Source organism: Cyclopterus lumpus, chromosome 23 (genome assembly GCF_009769545.1).
Source record: "Cyclopterus lumpus isolate fCycLum1 chromosome 23, fCycLum1.pri, whole genome shotgun sequence".
In the NCBI taxonomy this organism is placed as follows: Eukaryota; Metazoa; Chordata; class Actinopteri; order Perciformes; family Cyclopteridae; genus Cyclopterus; species Cyclopterus lumpus.
Genome location: NC_046988.1, coordinates 2,699,131 through 2,717,449, shown reverse-complemented (window position 1 = coordinate 2,717,449; position 18,319 = coordinate 2,699,131). Strand labels below are relative to the sequence as shown.

Sequence of the window (18,319 nt, the reverse complement as noted above, 5' to 3'; positions counted from 1 at the left end):
TTGCGTAGGACCGGGGTGATGTGGTCATAGCGGCAGGGGGAGGTGAGCAGTCCAGCAGCAGAGTTCTGAGCATACTGAAGTTTATTGAGAATTTTGTTGGGAGAGCCGAAGAGGTGCTGTTGCAGTAGTCAAGTCTGGAGGTTATGAGGGCATGGATAAGAATTTCAGTGGAGGCAGAGGACAGGGAGGGCCGGAGGCGTGCAATGTTCCTGAGATGAAAGAAGGCAGTTTTGGTGATGTGGTTGGCGTGGGGTAGGAAAGAGAGGGCGGGGTCGAGGATGATACCGAGGTTGCGGACCTGGGTGGTGGGGTGACGATGGAGCCATCAATATCGAGAGAGAAGGTCTGGGCTGAGCGGGTAAGGGAGTTGGGGCCGATGATGAGTATTTCTGATTTATTGTAGTTGAGTTTCAGAAACTTCTAATTTTGTATCAGTGAGACAGGTGGTGAGAGTGGAGTGGGTGACTGAGGTGAGAAGTAATGTTGGGTGTCGTCAGCGTAACAGTGGAAGTTAAGACCATGACCATGTAAATGATGAAGAGGAGAGGACCAAGTAAGGCAATTTATTTCTGAAACTGAATACATTGATTGATTATGAATAGATACAACTAGACACATTAAATGACAACAGGCAGGAATAAACGACAAATATAATCTTTTAAAAAAACACCACATTAAGTCGTTTTGCAGGTCACATTGGAAAATAAATTATAAAAAAAATCCTTCTCTCCCTGAAAATGATCATACATGATGATTAGTAATTTAGTTTGACTAAACACTGATTGTTTTGTGAACTAACACGCAAACACATACACACACACCCAATTATAATTGATTATCTTCTGTAACAATAAAAGATAAAACTAGACTGGTAATATAAGACAAATCATCCGTCTCTCAAGACACGACACATTTGGCTCCCTGGCTCCCAAGCGGTGGTTCAGGTTCCTGGTGCAGGAACTGGTCCCAGTCTGGCCCGCGAACTGGTAGCTCTGTCTGGAAGTGGTTCCAGAACCTGGAGACCGAACATTTCACGTTAAATGGGCATCGCAATGAATCAAAGGGAGAGCAAACATATAGTGTTCATCGTGTTCCATATTATTTTCAATTTTTTTAAGCGAAATCTGATGCAATAAAAAGCTGAATCATGAGTTTAACAAGGCTCAGAAGATGAATTGCTCATGATGTGCAGTACCAGTCAAAGGTTTGGACACACACTTGATCCACTACAGCCGTGTTCCGCTCTCTACAAGATGGCTGAGAGCGTATTTATTTATGTATTTGTCATGCTTTTAGGTCGTAAAAGTCCTCTTCACAAACATATTAGTTATTTAGTATGAAAGGCTTTGGACACGGAGAACAAAACGCTGTCCGACGGGTCGACCAGACACAGTAGAAAGAACAGGAAGAGAAGAAGATCCCTCTGAGCAACAGTTGAATCAGAATAGAAGGAATCACCGGTCATTGGTCAAATTAAGTGGAAGCTTAGCGTCAAAAAGTGCGGATTTCAAAAAAGATGTTTCTGTAAAAAGATGGAATATTAACAGGTGTGTTAATATTTCCAGCTATATTCTTAAAACATCACAATATAAATAGAAGGTTAGCAGTGTTGGAATGGGATCAATGAATATTAGATGGACGAACAAATTAGAGTGTAAAACTATTCAAGGTGACTCCAAACCTTTGACTGGTTCTGTATTTCAAAATGTTTCAAATGGAATGACGCAAAGACAAGAAGTGTGCTCCCGTCAACGGCTTGTTGTTGAGGTAGTTGCAACACTGAAAGAAGTTGAAGTGGCATTCAACATAGAGCTGGCAGAAGAAGCTGAAAATGAGGAAGTTTAAATTGCTGTTCAAATCCAGGCCAATAGTTTGAAAAAAAGATCTGAACCTGCAAAAAAAATTTGAACCCGAAAAAATAAGATTGAAAGATGAACATATAAAATCTGCTACTGAAAAATGACAACATATATTTTTAAATTATATTTAAACCAACAAAACTTTTCATACGCTTATTTTTATTTCGAATACATTGTTGACTTTTTCAATGTTCAAAACCAAAACTTGAATTTTCAGGTTCAAATCTTCTTTTCAAACAAACAAACTTTGATGTTTTTGATATGAAAGATCAATTGTGTGTACTTGTGGTGGTAGACATCCGGCTCTCGTCTTATGCGGTTCTGGAAGCCGATGTACAGATCATCCCAGAGAAGACCGTGCAGCACCACGTATCTTATCACCCCAATCCGGTTTTTAATCTGCAAGCAAGAAAAGAGAACCGTCCGGGTTAGTGCTCGGTCACAGCAGGAAGCCTCTCACCGCTTGTTTCTCAAAACGCGACTAAATGAGTCCTGTCAAAAACAATTATGGAGTTTTAAAAACAAATGAATCCCGATCAGGATTAGAAATGTGTTTATGATTTAGATAGAAAGCTTGAACAGGGGACATCTTATGTAGGAAACCCCAAACACTTAGAACGTTATATATGTGACACTGAGACTGTTTCATTGACTTGAAATTGTTGCATGTGATTGTTGTGTGAAAACGTCAATAGAAACTCTGGCTTACCATTTGTAAGTGACGAAAAAACAAACAAGGTATTCTGGTTCTTTAATATCATTTCACCCTCTTCAAACCTGTCCACTGACCGTGTGATATTTATGTGACGACTGAATCTAACAGAGACACTTTTATACCGATATCGGTGAGAGACGGTATCCGGGATCACTTGGATAAACAGAGGGAGAACCTACCTTGAGTAGGACCTATACACCTGGCAGCGCTCCAAAGATGTTTCTGTTTCAATGATATTGTGTCAACACAACACCAGTCTAACCACACGTACGTGACCATGGAGTCTCACCTCGATGTAGGAGTGCTCCCTGTCGGGTCTCTTTGTGGGGAACGACAGATCCAAAAAGTCCACCAAGTAGTCGCAGCCGTCAGCACGGGGCTCAAAGCTCTCATCCGTCTCAATCATCTGGAGTGTTCATGTTGGGACAGTTGCATTTCATCAAACATAACATCAACCGAAGGACCAGTTTTCAGCTTCTAATAAGTTGGAGAGTTGGAGATGAGGAAGCAGCCGAGCAGAGCGCTATTTTTTTAACTCTCACTGTAACTTGATTTGATTTCAACCTAAGTGTTTACACACATTCTTGTTCCCCAGAGGATTTTTTTTTCAGAGCGTTTTGTGTACCCCAACTTTTTCAATAGGTCCCATATTTTCTCTCCAAATACCAGCAGAAGTAATGACATACCCATGAACGATATGTAGTATGAATTAGCAATTGTGAGCTGTGAGATGGTGAATATGGTAAATATTATATCTGCTAAACATCGACATATCATCATGCTGTCGTTAGCGTTTAGCTCAAATCGTTGCTGTGCCTAAGTACAGGCTCATGTCAGTCTGTGGACTCCTAGACTTGCAATATATGTACTTTCCATGAAAATGAACTATACTATAAAGATAATGCATACATTATGCCATGGATGGTTATTTTCTTTAAACCATTTAAAGGTACTCAGTTCTCTCAAACCTCATTTTGAACAGAAATAAACTTAAAAATAACTCTGCTTGGAGAAGCTGTATCAAAAGCCAGACAGAGGAAGCAGAGCAAGATAGGAAGTAAGGGGAGAAAGGCAGGATGAAGTGCAAAGGTCACGGGCTGGAATTTAACTTGGGATGTTGATGTGATAGCAGACCAGAACAAAACACCAGAATGAAGTGTGTCAAACCACCTTATGCATCACCAATGCTCAGGAAAGTTTACGCCAAGGAAAAGACAAAAGTGGCCAAAACATGATAGATGTTTGAAAAGTCCAGAGAAGATTCTGCTTGTCAAGTGTATTTACCCGCACAACGAGGTTGTAGTTTTGGAAGCCGGCCCAGGTGTAATACAACTGGGTCCAGCTGGGATGTTTAAATATCTCACAGCTGATCGCACTGTTCAGTTCATCCACATACGTGTCCAAATCCCAACTGTCCTTGTAGATCTTTGCACTGGCTGGTGGATTGGTGATGGCTTCACTATGTTTGGTCATGTATTCAAGGAAATATTCACATGAAAATGAGATGAAACTTATTAGTCTCCAAATGTGCATTTTAAACGATCAATTCAATTTGGATGTTTTTTTGTAGTTTGGTCCCCATTGCTATTGTTAATAATAACATTGCACTTTTGCTAAGGCCAGCCCGCCTCCGTTACTTTTGCTAAGTCTGTGCAGCGTTCAGTTCTCCCCTGCCACTCATGCGGTTTATAGTGATAGCAGTGGCAGTATTACCTCTCAAAGTCATCTGAGTAAGGTTTTAAACAATGCATTATTTCCAGGCAAAAGCTTTTAATGCTGGCTGGCAAATGTTGAATATGCTAGTTGAAAAGACAACTGACGCTGGCAAATTAGATCAGCTGTAACTGCCTATCTAATAGATGCCATCACCGTCAGTCTTCGACTGACCCAATTTAAAGCCTCGCTGCCTAAAATGGCGCACTGCAGACCACATGCTGGACTCAGTCCACAGAAGCCTGAAACCAGTCCTTTATTCAAGTTTATTAATATTGAACTGGTCCAAATTGCACCATTTCTGTACTGTGCTGTACCGTGTTGTACCGTTCTGTACCGTTCTGTATCGCGCTGTACTGTGCTGTACCGTGTTGTACCATGTTGTACCGCTCTGTATCGCGCTGTACCATGTTGTACCATGTTGTACCATGTTGTACCGCTCTGTATCGCGCTGTACCATGTTGTACCATGTTGTACCGCTCTGTACCATGTTGTACCATGTTGTACCATGTTGTACCGCTCTGTATCGTGCTGTACCATGTTGTACCGCTCTGTATCGCGCTGTACCATGTTGTACCATGTTGTACCGCTCTGTACCATGTTGTACCATGTTGTACCGCTCTGTATCGTACTGTACCATGTTGTACCATGTTGTACCGCTCTGTATCGCGCTGTACCATGTTGTATCGCTCTGTATCGCGCTGTACCATGTTGTACCATGTTGTACCGCTCTGTATCGCGCTGTACCATGTTGTACCATGTTGTACCGCTCTGTATCGCGCTGTACCATGTTGTACCATGTTGTACCATGTTGTACCGCTCTGTATCGTGCTGTACCATGTTGTACCGCTCTGTATCGCGCTGTACCATGTTGTACCATGTTGTACCGCTCTGTACCATGTTGTACCATGTTGTACCGCTCTGTATCGTGCTGTACCATGTTGTACCATGTTGTACCGCTCTGTATCGTACTGTACCATGTTGTACCGCTCTGTATCGCACTGTACCATGTTGTACCATGTTGTATCGCTCTGTATCGCGCTGTACCATGTTGTACCGCTCTGTATCGCGCTGTACCATGTTGTACCGCTCTGTATCGCGCTGTACCATGTTGTACCGCTCTGTATCGTGCTGTACCATGTTGTACCGCTCTGTATCGCGCTGTACCATGTTGTACCATGTTGTACCGCTCTGTACCATGTTGTACCATGTTGTACCGCTCTGTATCGTGCTGTACCATGTTGTACCATGTTGTACCGCTCTGTATCGCGCTGTACCATGTTGTACCGCTCTGTATCGCGCTGTACCATGTTGTATCGCTCTGTATCGCGCTGTACCATGTTGTACCATGTTGTACCGCTCTGTATCGCGCTGTACCATGTTGTACCATGTTGTACCGCTCTGTATCGCGCTGTACCATGTTGTACCATGTTGTACCATGTTGTACCGCTCTGTATCGTGCTGTACCATGTTGTACCGCTCTGTATCGCGCTGTACCATGTTGTACCATGTTGTACCGCTCTGTACCATGTTGTACCATGTTGTACCGCTCTGTATCGTGCTGTACCATGTTGTACCATGTTGTACCGCTCTGTATCGTACTGTACCATGTTGTACCGCTCTGTATCGCACTGTACCATGTTGTACCATGTTGTATCGCTCTGTATCGCGCTGTACCATGTTGTACCGCTCTGTATCGCGCTGTACCATGTTGTACCGCTCTGTATCGCGCTGTACCATGTTGTACCATGTTGTACCGCTCTGTATCGCGCTGTACCATGTTGTACCATGTTGTACCATGTTGTACCGCTCTGTATCGCACTGTACCATGTTGTACCATGTTGTACCGCTCTGTATCGCGCTGTACCATGTTGTACCGCTCTGTATCGCGCTGTACCATGTTGTACCGCTCTGTATCGCGCTGTACCATGTTGTACCATGTTGTACCGCTCTGTATCGCGCTGTACCATGTTGTACCATGTTGTACCATGTTGTACCATGTTGTACCGCTCTGTATCGCGCTGTACCATGTTGTACCATGTTGTATCGCTCTGTATCGTGCTGTACCATGTTGTATCGCTCTGTATCGAACTGTACCATGTTGTACCATGTTGTATCGCTCTGTATCGAACTGTACCATGTTGTACCATGTTGTACCATGTTGTACCGCTCTGTACCGTGTTGTACCGTGTTGTACCATGTTGTACCATGTTGTACCGCTCTGTACCGTGTTGTACCGTGTTGTACCATGTTGTACCATGTTGTACCATGTTGTACCATGTTGTACCGCTCTGTATCGAACTGTACCATGTTGTACCATGTTGTACCGCTCTGTACCGTGTTGTACCGTGTTGTACCATGTTGTACCATGTTGTACCATGTTGTACCGCTCTGTATCGCGCTGTACCATGTTGTACCATGTTGTACCATGTTGTACCGCTCTGTACCGTGTTGTACCATGTTGTACCGCTCTGTATCGCGCTGTACCATGTTGTACCATGTTGTACCATGTTGTACCGCTCTGTATCGTGCTGTACCGTGTTGTACCATGTTGTACCGTTCTGTACCGTGTTGTACCGTGTTGTATCATTCTGTACCGCACTCTATCGCGCTGTACCGTGCTCTACCGTGCTCTACCGTGCTCTACCGTGCTGTACCGTGCTGTACTGTGCTGTACTGTGCATGGATATGTTTCCTGTGCAATATAAGATTGTAAATTACATTTCAGATGTGTTGAATGTGGTTTAGATAGTGGATACACTGTTGGGCTTGTTGGATTATTTGTCGTGGCAATGCCAACATGTTCCCACATACCAAAAGACATCGATAGAACATTATTATACCAAGTAGAAATTATGGCCAAATCAAAACGATCACTTTGAACACTGCCTTATGTGTGTTTGGTGATTTCTCGAGTAGTAATGTCCTGACTGAGTAAACAATATATTCAGGGGTTGACAACCTGTTAGTGGGGTCTCTCAGAGCCAGTCCAAGGTCCAGCACGGCGCCTGGCCTAGGCGTCCATGTCTTGATGTCTGGTGAGAACTTATTGATGAGCGCATTGAGGTCCTCGGAACTGTTCTTCACATTTGTTTCCCTTATGTATCTGTACACACACATACAGTAGAGACATAGACAAACAGACAACTGTACAAAGTATCCAAGAATACCACTAAATCAGGTACAGGAAGTTACTGCTGAGCAGTTACAGTTACTTTTTATTCATGTTTATTCATATTCATGTTTTCGTTTGTTTTCCAAAATAAACTCTTAAGCAAGTCTGATATTAAGCTGAAAATACCAGCTGCATCAACTGAGACCATTCAAACCAGTTTCTCCTTGGCTGTAGTTCATTTTATCATCCACTGTTATTGTATAGATCCTGGCCGACCCCATTGTACAAACTCTACCTGTCGGACGGATGAGCCTCCACAAAATAGCCAGCGAAGGGGCAGTAGATCGCCGGCTGCAGGGACTTCACCAGCAGAGCTTTGTAATTCAGCAGCTTCTTTCTTTCGTTCTTGATAAACGATGCCTTCCAGGAATCTGGGCACAGACATAAAGATGATGGTGTTCTCATCTTAATGTCAGCAGCATGGTACATACTGACCTTGGCTGGACTGCAACTATATTTGGTATTGTTTTTTTACAGTTTAAACTTTAATTGGCTATACAGCAAAACTTAAAATACGACATTCTTTAACTTACATGTACAATATAAACCTTGGAAGGTATATACATGTACCTGAAAACATGGAGCAACCAATATAGTAACCAATGTGTCTATGGTGTTCAGAATAAGCATGATCACATTTCCAAAAGCAACAGAACATTTCTTTTATAAAAAGTGTTTAATGTCTATGTTGCTCCATGACTGAATAATGGATTTTTAAACCTGTCACAGAGCTATAAATGTATCTTTCCGGAGTTTCAGTTCAAATCAAATGTAAGCTGAGGTGTGGTGAGCAGTGATGGACTGAAGTGAGCCTCACCACTGTATTTCCCACCGGAGAAGGTCATGGGGAATCCAGACGCCCCCCCAGCGAAGTCGCTCATCATCAGGTCCACATTCTGTGGTAACCTGCCTCCGTTTGGCCTGGTGCAGTCCACAGTGTTCAGGATCACGTGACCTGCAATCAACACACATTCGAAAAATGTATTCATATGAATGTTTTAGTCGGCAACTGGTATTTAATATATGAAAAGCATTGAAAAGCATCCACCTTTATATTCAACAATGATGCAGGTGTCGATTTCAGGATGCACTCCATCCATCAGGATCATGAACCTCAGGTCTTCGTCAATCTGATAGAAAATAAGGGTCAGGGTAACGGAAATCACAATACTGTTATTAGTCACGAGAATAGAATAATTACAGTGTTGAGAGTTTTACTGTAGCAGAGTATTTTCATTTCTATTTTATTATAACAGTTTATAAAAATAAAAAAACATTGTATGAAAGACTTTTGGCCGTTGCCCTTTGACCAGATGTGAGCAGCAGTGAGTTACATTTTTCCAGACACCAAAAGGAACAACGTTGATGTTGGTCAGCTTGACTTGGCTTTGCTCCAAATACCTGTTGCATCAAGACCAAGAGAGAGTTGTTTAAGACTAATTCAAAGAGTACGTTTTAACATAATAATTGCATCACTTTTACTGACCAAAAGACAGGTCTCGATGTGTCACCAACATAAATCGGGATATCTGGCCTCCGCTCCGACAGGACTTTCAGTGTTGGGTAACTAAAAAAGTAAAAAGATGCAAAAGATTTAAAAATCCCAGGGCAACATACATTGTCTGAATGTCGACACCCTTATTGGAACATCACAGGGTTCCTACAGAATGGACTGGAACACCCGTATGGCTCTCATGGGACATTATGGCATTCCAGAAAAGTTCCTCTGCCATCATACAGTGGATGTACCAACACTCGTCATGTAGAGAAGTGCACACCGGCCACTGGTGCTGCCCCCCATGCTCTTTCTCCTGGCAGTGGACTGGGTCATGGGCCAAAAATGTGGAACAAGGTGGACGGCGTGCTCCTAACTAGACGATCTGAACTTCGCTAATGTCATCCACCTACACTCAGTTGCAAACAAAAACAAACCTGCACGTAACAACACATTTATAAATCCCATAATCCATCCGACTGGAAGAACCAGCAGAGCTAGTCTAAGTCTCAATCTTGTCTGCATTCAAGCATTACATTTGAATGATCGCATATCTCTGTCTCTGTCTCTGGCGGGGATTGAACTGCCAACCCACTGATTGAAAGACTGCTAACCACTGACTTTGCTCACTTAATGTGCCGTACCTGTAAGATTATCAGTGGCCTGAAGCGTGAGCCCAAGTTTAAATAGGATAATGTATGATTATTGTTGTTATTATTATTATTATTATTATTATTTGTCATCGGGTCTCGCCACGTTTCCGCCTGTCTTGAACTTTGTTTGCCGGCTTTTGGGGGGTTGTTCTGTCATTGACTTTCTTTTGGGGACATTAAGAGACTTCGGGATCTGGGGATGGAACTATACTTTGGGAGCGGTTAATTGTTTGTTATGCATGTTCGTTTTGTGTGTTGCAGCATATGCCGCATTGATTTTGCTTTAATAATAACATGTTGGTGTCTGCAATTGACTGTTTGGTTTCTTTTAGGAATATTTCGCATTTGCCGTTCGTGGTGGTTTTCAATCATATCAAGCAGGGACACAACACTCAATATCAGATCCGCCCAATCCTTTAAAATAGCGTTGTACTTTTCCCCTTATGTTTTATTAGGAGGGAGAATTGTTACAACATAAAGGCCCATCTGGAGCTCAGAGGAAATATGACAAAATACAAAAGTCTGTATTTTCAAACACGAACCAAGCAGGAAGAGGCTATTATACACGGTTGTCTTGGTAAATCTCAGTAACCCCTGAAGTTGCAGACTATACAGACAAAGACATTTGAGTCATGTGACGGCTTTGCGGGGGTAGAGACAGGCAAAGTTTACCTGAGGTGGTCAGAGTGCATATGGCTGATGTAGATGAGATCTGCTGCACACATTCTGTCCAGGGAGTCTGCTGGAGGCTCATGGAGAAGCCACCAGCCTCTGGCGAACGCAGGACCCTTCAGCCACGGATCGAACATGAACCGCCTCTGGCCCAGCTTCAGCTCCATGCAGGCGTGGGTGAAGTACGTTACCTGGGTGGGAAGTTCACAGTTGTGTCGTGTCACAATGGACATATCTGACGACCCTGGCTTAAGTCATGACCTCTGGAGCCTGTATTGTTTGTATACCTACACGGCTTTCACCAGAGAATGATTTACACTTCCGGATACCCTTTTTTCTGCATCCACAACACGATTTATCGAGTTATCAAGATTACTCGCACGTGTGACTTCCCTCCTGAACTGTACCTGTTTAGGTGTTTACTTATTCACGTCCCACCTTGCTGATTGGTTAATAAATGAAAGACGTAAACAGGCTAACGTTCTATTTGCTGCTCGTAGATATGAGCCAAGATTACTCCGTGATTCACAAATGTTTCGGGTGTTTGTCCTCACAGGCATGGCTATGAGCGTAGAGTTATGAATGCAGTCCTGTAATTTCCCCACTGAGGGACTAATAAAGGATTATCTTATCTTATCTTAAGTGCACGATAGATGTGGTCTTCATTCAGGTTCAGATTCAACTTTATTGCGGTATCATAACATAATACAGTGAGAAATTAACATGTCAGATTCCAGTGTGGTTTATTCTTTTGAAGTCGTTGGCAAATAAATCTTTGTGTGTGTTTTGAAAGAATGTCTTTTCACTGCGGTTGAAAGTTTAAGTTTAAGTTACCTGGAATGTAAATGAATACATTAGAGCCACACCACAGTGTGGTTATAGCCCAGCTCAGCAAAAGAGCAAAATATGTATATGTGTCGTTTTATGATATGTATGTTATGTCAAGGGAGGAGTGAGCAGAGCGGCGGTTGTCTGCACCATGTCAGCATGTTCCAGCTTGCAGTGCACGTGACTCTTTTTAAAGGTGTAAAAGGGGATTGTGTGAAGAGCAGGATACATACTTCCACTTCTCCTCCCTGGAGCTCCACAGGCTCTCGAGGGTCAGCCAGCCAGGGGTCGATGGGGCTCAACTCGACCAACTGAAGCCCCCCATCATCCAACAGCTCTACCTCTGGAAGTGACATAATGCTCAGCTGGATATGCAGCGATCCGTTATATTAATCTCACATTTTTGAGAGATTAAAAAAAACAACCCTGTACTTTTTGTGGAGCTGTACATATTAAGAATTAGAAGTATGCATAATTAATCAAGCATGCACAGACTTTCAAGAAGCAGGCAAAGCATGATTTACGTATGATCTGCATACAAAATCTGCAACATGAAATCCCACGTAAAGAATATGATTTTAGCAGCACTCACCGAGCTCGTCCTGCAAGAAGCTGTCTGGTGGATTCACATATTTCATTGTTGACACGTTTAACTTCCAGTTGTGCTTGGTGCATTTAACGGTCCTGTGGGAACAGAGCATCCCGTCAGTACCGTGGAGTTCGGTGAACACGTCGTGTTCCCCGCTGTGGGCTCATTCTGCCAGAACGACCTCACCTGCCGTCCAGGTCTTCGATGTCCCTGATGAACACGCCCCCTTGGTGTTTGCATTGGTTCTTGCATGCTTTAAGGCCCTTGTCGCTCTTGAATATGATGTAGCATTTACCGTCCTCCGGGTTCTTCTGGAAGTTGACTCCCTCTTTGAGTGAGCAGACTGTTGCAGCATCCAGTGCCAGCGCCACCATTGCTCTTTGAGAGGTCATTTCTCCTAAATGTGGGAAGGCAGGTAACAGGCAGCCTACTATTAGGACAAAGGCACAGGGCAGAGTCTATAACAAGGAAGCTCACCTGAGAGTGCAGCTGATTGACTTTGTCGGGGAACTGATTTGGGAGGCCCTGCTTTTTAAAATAAATGTCTAAAAGCATGATTTTAATACTGAAGTTATAGAAACATGTATTTTCAGTTCACAGCATTCAATACAAAATATGTTATCTATCAGTCTTCGTGTCTGGTGAGGGACGACCACTTGGAGTGATTGCCTCGGCACATCAGCCAAGAAATAAAGATTCCAGTCGCCTGCATGTTTCCAACTGGGAAGCAAGCAACCCAACAGCGAGCTGTGAAGTAAACCAGGTGAATATATATATATATATATATAATATATATATATATATATATATATATATATATATATATATATATATATATATATATATATAGAAATGCACCATCACAATGCTTCAAGGGGTCGGTTCACCCAGATTAGAAAACAAGATATTTTCACACTTGGCTTTCAGCCACACAGATAGATTTGGTTTTACTGGCCGAAGATCAGAGCAATCAACGTTGGAGACTTTGGCCCTCACCGCCAAAGGAGATAGATATCTATAGATAACATCACCCGTCGGCTCACACAGCTCAGTGACTTTCACCGACTACATCTAGATATCTTTATATCTTTATTCGCATCCATTCGTCCGTGCATCGACTTTCATGGAATCTACTCGCAGCGCTTTTGGTGTGAACGCAGCATCAGTGTTGGGAAAATGTATCGGCTAATTTTAAGTGCCTCATCACCCCAATCAATCCGATTATATTTCTTTAAATGTGCCTGCTGGCGGTCAACAATGTACCACAAGGTTCTGTATACAGTATGTGAGACAGTCAATGCCCGGCTGCGGCGTGTGGTGTTCAATGTACGGCTCGAGAAGGTCTTTAAATAAATGATTCCTTGTCGGCAGAATTGATAGCGCTCGTATAGGACGTCATCATCCCGTGATAAGAACTCTCATCCTATTAAACGCTAATCTAACTAATATCGCTGCTTCATAAATGGGATCTCTGAGGAAGGGAGCTGCCATTTTCTTTAGGGGGAGTGGCCAGTTTATCCAGCTAGACTGAATGAGCCTGCGCTGGAGCAGGTTAACATCTTTGGATGTGTTGCTATGGTGATTTTGCCAAACTTGAATCTTATCCTGAAAATGATCCCGCTATTTGTTAGCCAGGTACGAGAAATAGGGCCCAGGTATTCTTGGGTCACATCATCACAGCCACGGGCATCCGCCCCGATCCAAGGAAAACGAGGCCATCATGGAGATGAAGGCGCCCACAACTTTCAGTGAGTTGAGGAGTTTTCTCGGGATGGTCAATCAGCTGGGAAAGTTTATTCCTCACTTGGCGGATAAGGAGGAAAGGAGGCTCTGGGTCTCTCATGGGCCTGTGAACGGTTCCCGGGATTTTTTGATAGGGAATCATTTCTACCTGGAGACCGACCATAAACCTCTCGTCAACCTGCTTGGAACACAAGCACTTGATCTTCTTCCACCAAGGATCCAGTGCTTCAGGATGAGACTGATGCACTACACATACTCCATCTCACATGTGCCTGGAAAGTCACTTTGGACAGCCGACACACTGTCACACTCATCTGTGGACTCACGTATGTCCACACAAGAACATGAGCTGATGGAGAGCACCAACATCTATGCGGACTATGTTATGCAAAATATACCAATTCCATTGACATGGAAAATCTGAGGGAGCAGCTAAAAGCTGACAGTGTCTGCTCACGTGTCATGACACTGGGCACAAGGATGGCGCGTACACGGAAGGCAGGAACATGTGCTAAAGAGCTACTAGCAAGAACAAGCTACACTCACAGTGCAAGATGGCTTACTGCTAAAGGACACACCGTACAAGCCGTACGGATACCAAACTATGTGCTAGTCAAAATACACAAAGGACAAGGTGTGGTGTGGTGCAGAGCTGCCAACTTTTCTAAAAACCTTGGAGTGAGATTTTGTCGGGGGTGACCAACATTTTGCTGCGCACGCAGCCACACGCGTTGGTGGCTCAAATATCAGGAAATTGGAATTAATTTGACGTTGTGCCCATGTTGTGCTCTGCATTCTGGTGGTTTGTGGGGCCCATAGTCGTTGATAGGGCCGGCCTACTGGAGATGGACAACATTGGTTATATTCTGTGAAGCTGAGACATGGTGGTCCGCCTCCAGGAAGTGTTGGTTTAAGTAGATGTTATTTCATGCATTCTAGTGGATCTTTGGGTGGTATGCTAAAGATGTGCAATACCTGAACTTATTCTGATTCATGTTCATCTGCTCATGACTTGCAGGGCCTTCTAGACTTGAGCTGAACATTCAACCAGAAAACTATTGTTGTGCCTCAATGACTGTCTATGTACCACAATATAACCTAATTAATAGACCTGTGTTTAAGATTTGACCAAGGTAGGTTGATTGACATTTTGATTACAATGGTATTCAACTAATTATTAACTGAAACTTTTCAGTACATTTTTTACTGTTTTTGACTTCTTTCAGCAGTAACCAGGAAATAGATTTAAAATGATTAACTTTCTGTTTACCTTTGAGGTGCAGCTTCCTAGAGAAGACAGATGTAAAAAAAAAACAGTTTGGCCAGTACACCGTCCCAGTCGATGGATTTTATTACATTGAAGATTAATGTAAATGTTTGTTAAAATGTGCAAATGAGACATCATCTTATTAGAGTAATTGGTCATTTACACACATTTCCAGAACAGAAATCTCTACATTGCATGATGAAACTGTAACGTTGTGTAAGTGCTACTGAATTGGAGATTTCTGGTTTAAAATATGTTTTAAATACTTAAATACTCCTTGAAGTTCAACCAGTGAAACGCAGCAGTAACCAGTTTAACTTGCGGTGTAGCTTCTTGTATAAGAGGTGAAAGAACCAACAGTGTGGCCAGTTGATTGGTTTTATTGTAAGTCTAATGTAAATGTTTGTTAAAATGTGCAAATGAGACATCATCTTATTAGAGTAATTGGTAATTTGGCTTACTGCTAAAGGACACACGGCTCGTAAACCGTACGGATACCAAACTATGTGCTAGTCAAAATACACAAAGGACAAGGTGTGGTGTGGTGCAGAGCTGCCAACTTTTCTAAAAACCTTGGAAAGAGATTTTGCCGGGGGTGACCAACATTTTGCTGCGCACGCAGCCACACGCGTTGGTGGCTCAAATATTAGGAAATTGGAATTAATTTGACGTTGTGCCCATGTTGTGCTCTGCATTCTGGTGGTTTGTGGGGCCCATAGTCGTTGATAGGGCCGGCCTACTGGAGATGGACAACATTGGTTATATTCTGTGAAGCTGAGACATGGTGGTCCGCCTCCAGGAAGTGTTGCTTTAAGTAGATGTTATTTCATGCATTCTAGTGGATCTTTGGGTGGTATGCTAAAGATGTGCAATACCTGAACTTATTCTGATTCATGTTCATCTGCTCATGACTTGCAGGGCCTTCTAGACTTGAGCTGAACATTCAACCAGAAAACTATTGTTGTGCCTCAATGACTGTCTATGTACCACAATATAACCTAATTAATAGACCTGTGTTTAAGATTTGACCAAGGTAGGTTGATTGACATTTTGATTACAATGGTATTCAACTAATTATTAACTGAAACTTTTCAGTACATTTTTTACTGTTTTTGACTTCTTTCAGCAGTAACCAGGAAATAGATTTAAAATGATTAACTTTCTGTTTACCTTTGAGGTGCAGCTTCCTAGAGAAGACAGATGTAAAAAAAAAACAGTTTGGCCAGTACACCGTCCCAGTCGATGGATTTTATTACATTGAAGATTAATGTAAATGTTTGTTAAAATGTGCAAATGAGACATCATCTTATTAGAGTAATTGGTCATTTACACACATTTCCAGAACAGAAATCTCTACATTGCATGATGAAACTGTAACGTTGTGTAAGTGCTACTGAATTGGAGATTTCTGGTTTAAAATATGTTTTAAATACTTAAATACTCCTTGAAGTTCAACCAGTGAAACGCAGCAGTAACCAGTTTAACTTGCGGTGTAGCTTCTTGTATAAGAGGTGAAAGAACCAACAGTGTGGCCAGTTGATTGGTTTTATTGTAAGTCTAATGTAAATGTTTGTTAAAATGTGCAAATGAGACATCATCTTATTAGAGTAATTGGTAATTTGGCTTACTGCTAAAGGACACACGGCTCGTAAACCGTACGGATACCAAACTATGTGCTAGTCAAAATACACAAAGGACAAGGTGTGGTGTGGTGCAGAGCTGCCAACTTTTCTAAAAACCTTGGAAAGAGATTTTGCCGGGGGTGACCAACATTTTGCTGCGCACGCAGCCACACGCGTTGGTGGCTCAAATATTAGGAAATTGGAATTAATTTGACGTTGTGCCCATGTTGTGCTCTGCATTCTGGTGGTTTGTGGGGCCCATAGTCGTTGATAGGGCCGGCCTACTGGAGATGGACAACATTGGTTATATTCTGTGAAGCTGAGACATGGTGGTCCGCCTCCAGGAAGTGTTGCTTTAAGTAGATGTTATTTCATGCATTCTAGTGGATCTTTGGGTGGTATGCTAAAGATGTGCAATACCTGAACTTATTCTGATTCATGTTCATCTGCTCATGACTTGCAGGGCCTTCTAGACTTGAGCTGAACATTCAACCAGAAAACTATTGTTGTGCCTCAATGACTGTCTATGTACCACAATATAACCTAATTAATAGACCTGTGTTTAAGATTTGACCAAGGTAGGTTGATTGACATTTTGATTACAATGGTATTCAACTAATTATTAACTGAAACTTTTCAGTACATTTTTACTGTTTTTGACTTCTTTCAGCAGTAACCAGGAAATAGATTTAAAATGATTAACTTTCTGTTTACCTTTGAGGTGCAGCTTCCTAGAGAAGACAGATGTAAAAAAAAAACCAGTTTGGCCAGTACACCGTCCCAGTCGATGGATTTTATTACATTGAAGATTAATGTAAATGTTTGTTAAAATGTGCAAATGAGACATCATCTTATTAGAGTAATTGGTCATTTACACACATTTCCAGAACAGAAATCTCTACATTGCATGATGAAACTGTAACGTTGTGTAAGTGCTACTGAATTGGAGATTTCTGGTTTAAAATATGTTTTAAATACTTAAATACTCCTTGAAGTTCAACCAGTGAAACGCAGCAGTAACCAGTTTAACTTGCGGTGTAGCTTCTTGTATAAGAGGTGAAAGAACCAACAGTGTGGCCAGTTGATTGGTTTTATTGTCAAATAAAATAAAGTACAAACCTGGAACAAGGACTGAGTGACCCCCTCCTCACACCTGGCTGCGGACCTTTCGGATACAGAAAGACAAATGAAACTCACCGAGAAGATGCGGCTCTATTGCATGAGAAGTTCCGAAGAGGCGCTCCATCAATATAGTTATTGAAGCGGTATGACTTATGAGCTGGCATGGGCGGGGTATATGTCTCCTTGTTTTGTCTCAAAGTGCAGGTCTGTACGCACACACCAAGACAACAAGACCTGTACAGACAAGGGGATAAAAGAAGAAGTGTTTCCTCGGCTAGCCTTGGATATCATTCTTTTATTTGGATATAATTTGTATTTATTTGTTGAGTCGTTCTTAAAATAAAGGAAGAAAAAGACAGAAAGCCTCAGTTCTGTCCTCAGTCATGAGTTTGATCCAAGATTGAAGCTTGTTAAGATTTATAGCGACTGGTCTTATCTTATCTTTGCTCCATCTGTCATGTGACCATTTCAGGCCATTCAAGGGAGGATGAACATGACAATCGGTGTTGGCTTTACTATCTCTAGTCTCTCAATTCATTTGATTATAAGGTGCCGTCCTTTTTATCTGCCGAGGGAATTTACAGCGATCCTGCTAGTCGCTGTTTACACAATTTGTTTGCGCCTATATACTGACATTCATGGTAAACACGTTCAAACGAACCAGATCGGGAGCGAGCGAGGGTTTTTGCAAAGTTTGCGGAAAAATCCACATGACACAACATCCGGTTTTCAAAATAAGAATTATTTTTATTATTATTATTATATCACTTTTATCACTTTATGTTGGACAAGGGGAGAAACACAATTTCAGATCTTTGTATGTTTGCACACCGAAGAAATGACAAATAAAGCTGACTTTGACTTTT

At 42.2% G+C, this 18,319-nt stretch overlaps 1 protein-coding gene across 1 annotated transcript; it reads right to left on the bottom strand.

The window, feature by feature from the left end:
* Positions 1–532: 532 nt before the first annotated feature.
* cmah (cytidine monophospho-N-acetylneuraminic acid hydroxylase) lies at positions 533–18,064 on the bottom strand. Its single transcript, XM_034526063.1, has 15 exons — positions 17,529–18,064; positions 11,886–12,096; positions 11,703–11,794; positions 11,344–11,453; positions 10,283–10,473; positions 8,949–9,029; positions 8,797–8,863; positions 8,511–8,592; positions 8,280–8,417; positions 7,698–7,833; positions 7,250–7,393; positions 3,859–4,033; positions 2,864–2,980; positions 2,143–2,258; positions 533–1,015 (listed from the first exon to the last, which is right to left on the bottom strand). The coding sequence occupies exons 1-15, from the start codon at positions 17,575–17,577 to the stop codon at positions 898–900; spliced, it is 1,827 nt and encodes a 608-aa protein (XP_034381954.1). The 5' UTR covers positions 17,578–18,064; the 3' UTR covers positions 533–897.
* Between the last annotated feature and the right edge of the window lie 255 nt (positions 18,065–18,319).

What these genes read in the sequence shown, in the direction of transcription:
- cmah (XM_034526063.1), bottom strand. Translation starts at nt 17,577, where the DNA reads ATGGAGCGCCTCTTCGGAACTTCTCATGCAATAGAGCCGCATCTTCTC. An exon ending in CTCCGGTGGGAAATACAGTG is followed by an intron (nt 7,834 to 8,279) that starts GTGAGGCTCACT and finishes GTCTGTGCCCAG; the next exon opens with ATTCCTGGAAGGCATCGTTT. An exon ending in GGGAGCACTCCTACATCGAG is followed by an intron (nt 2,259 to 2,863) that starts GTGAGACTCCAT and finishes TCTTGCTTGCAG; the next exon opens with ATTAAAAACCGGATTGGGGT.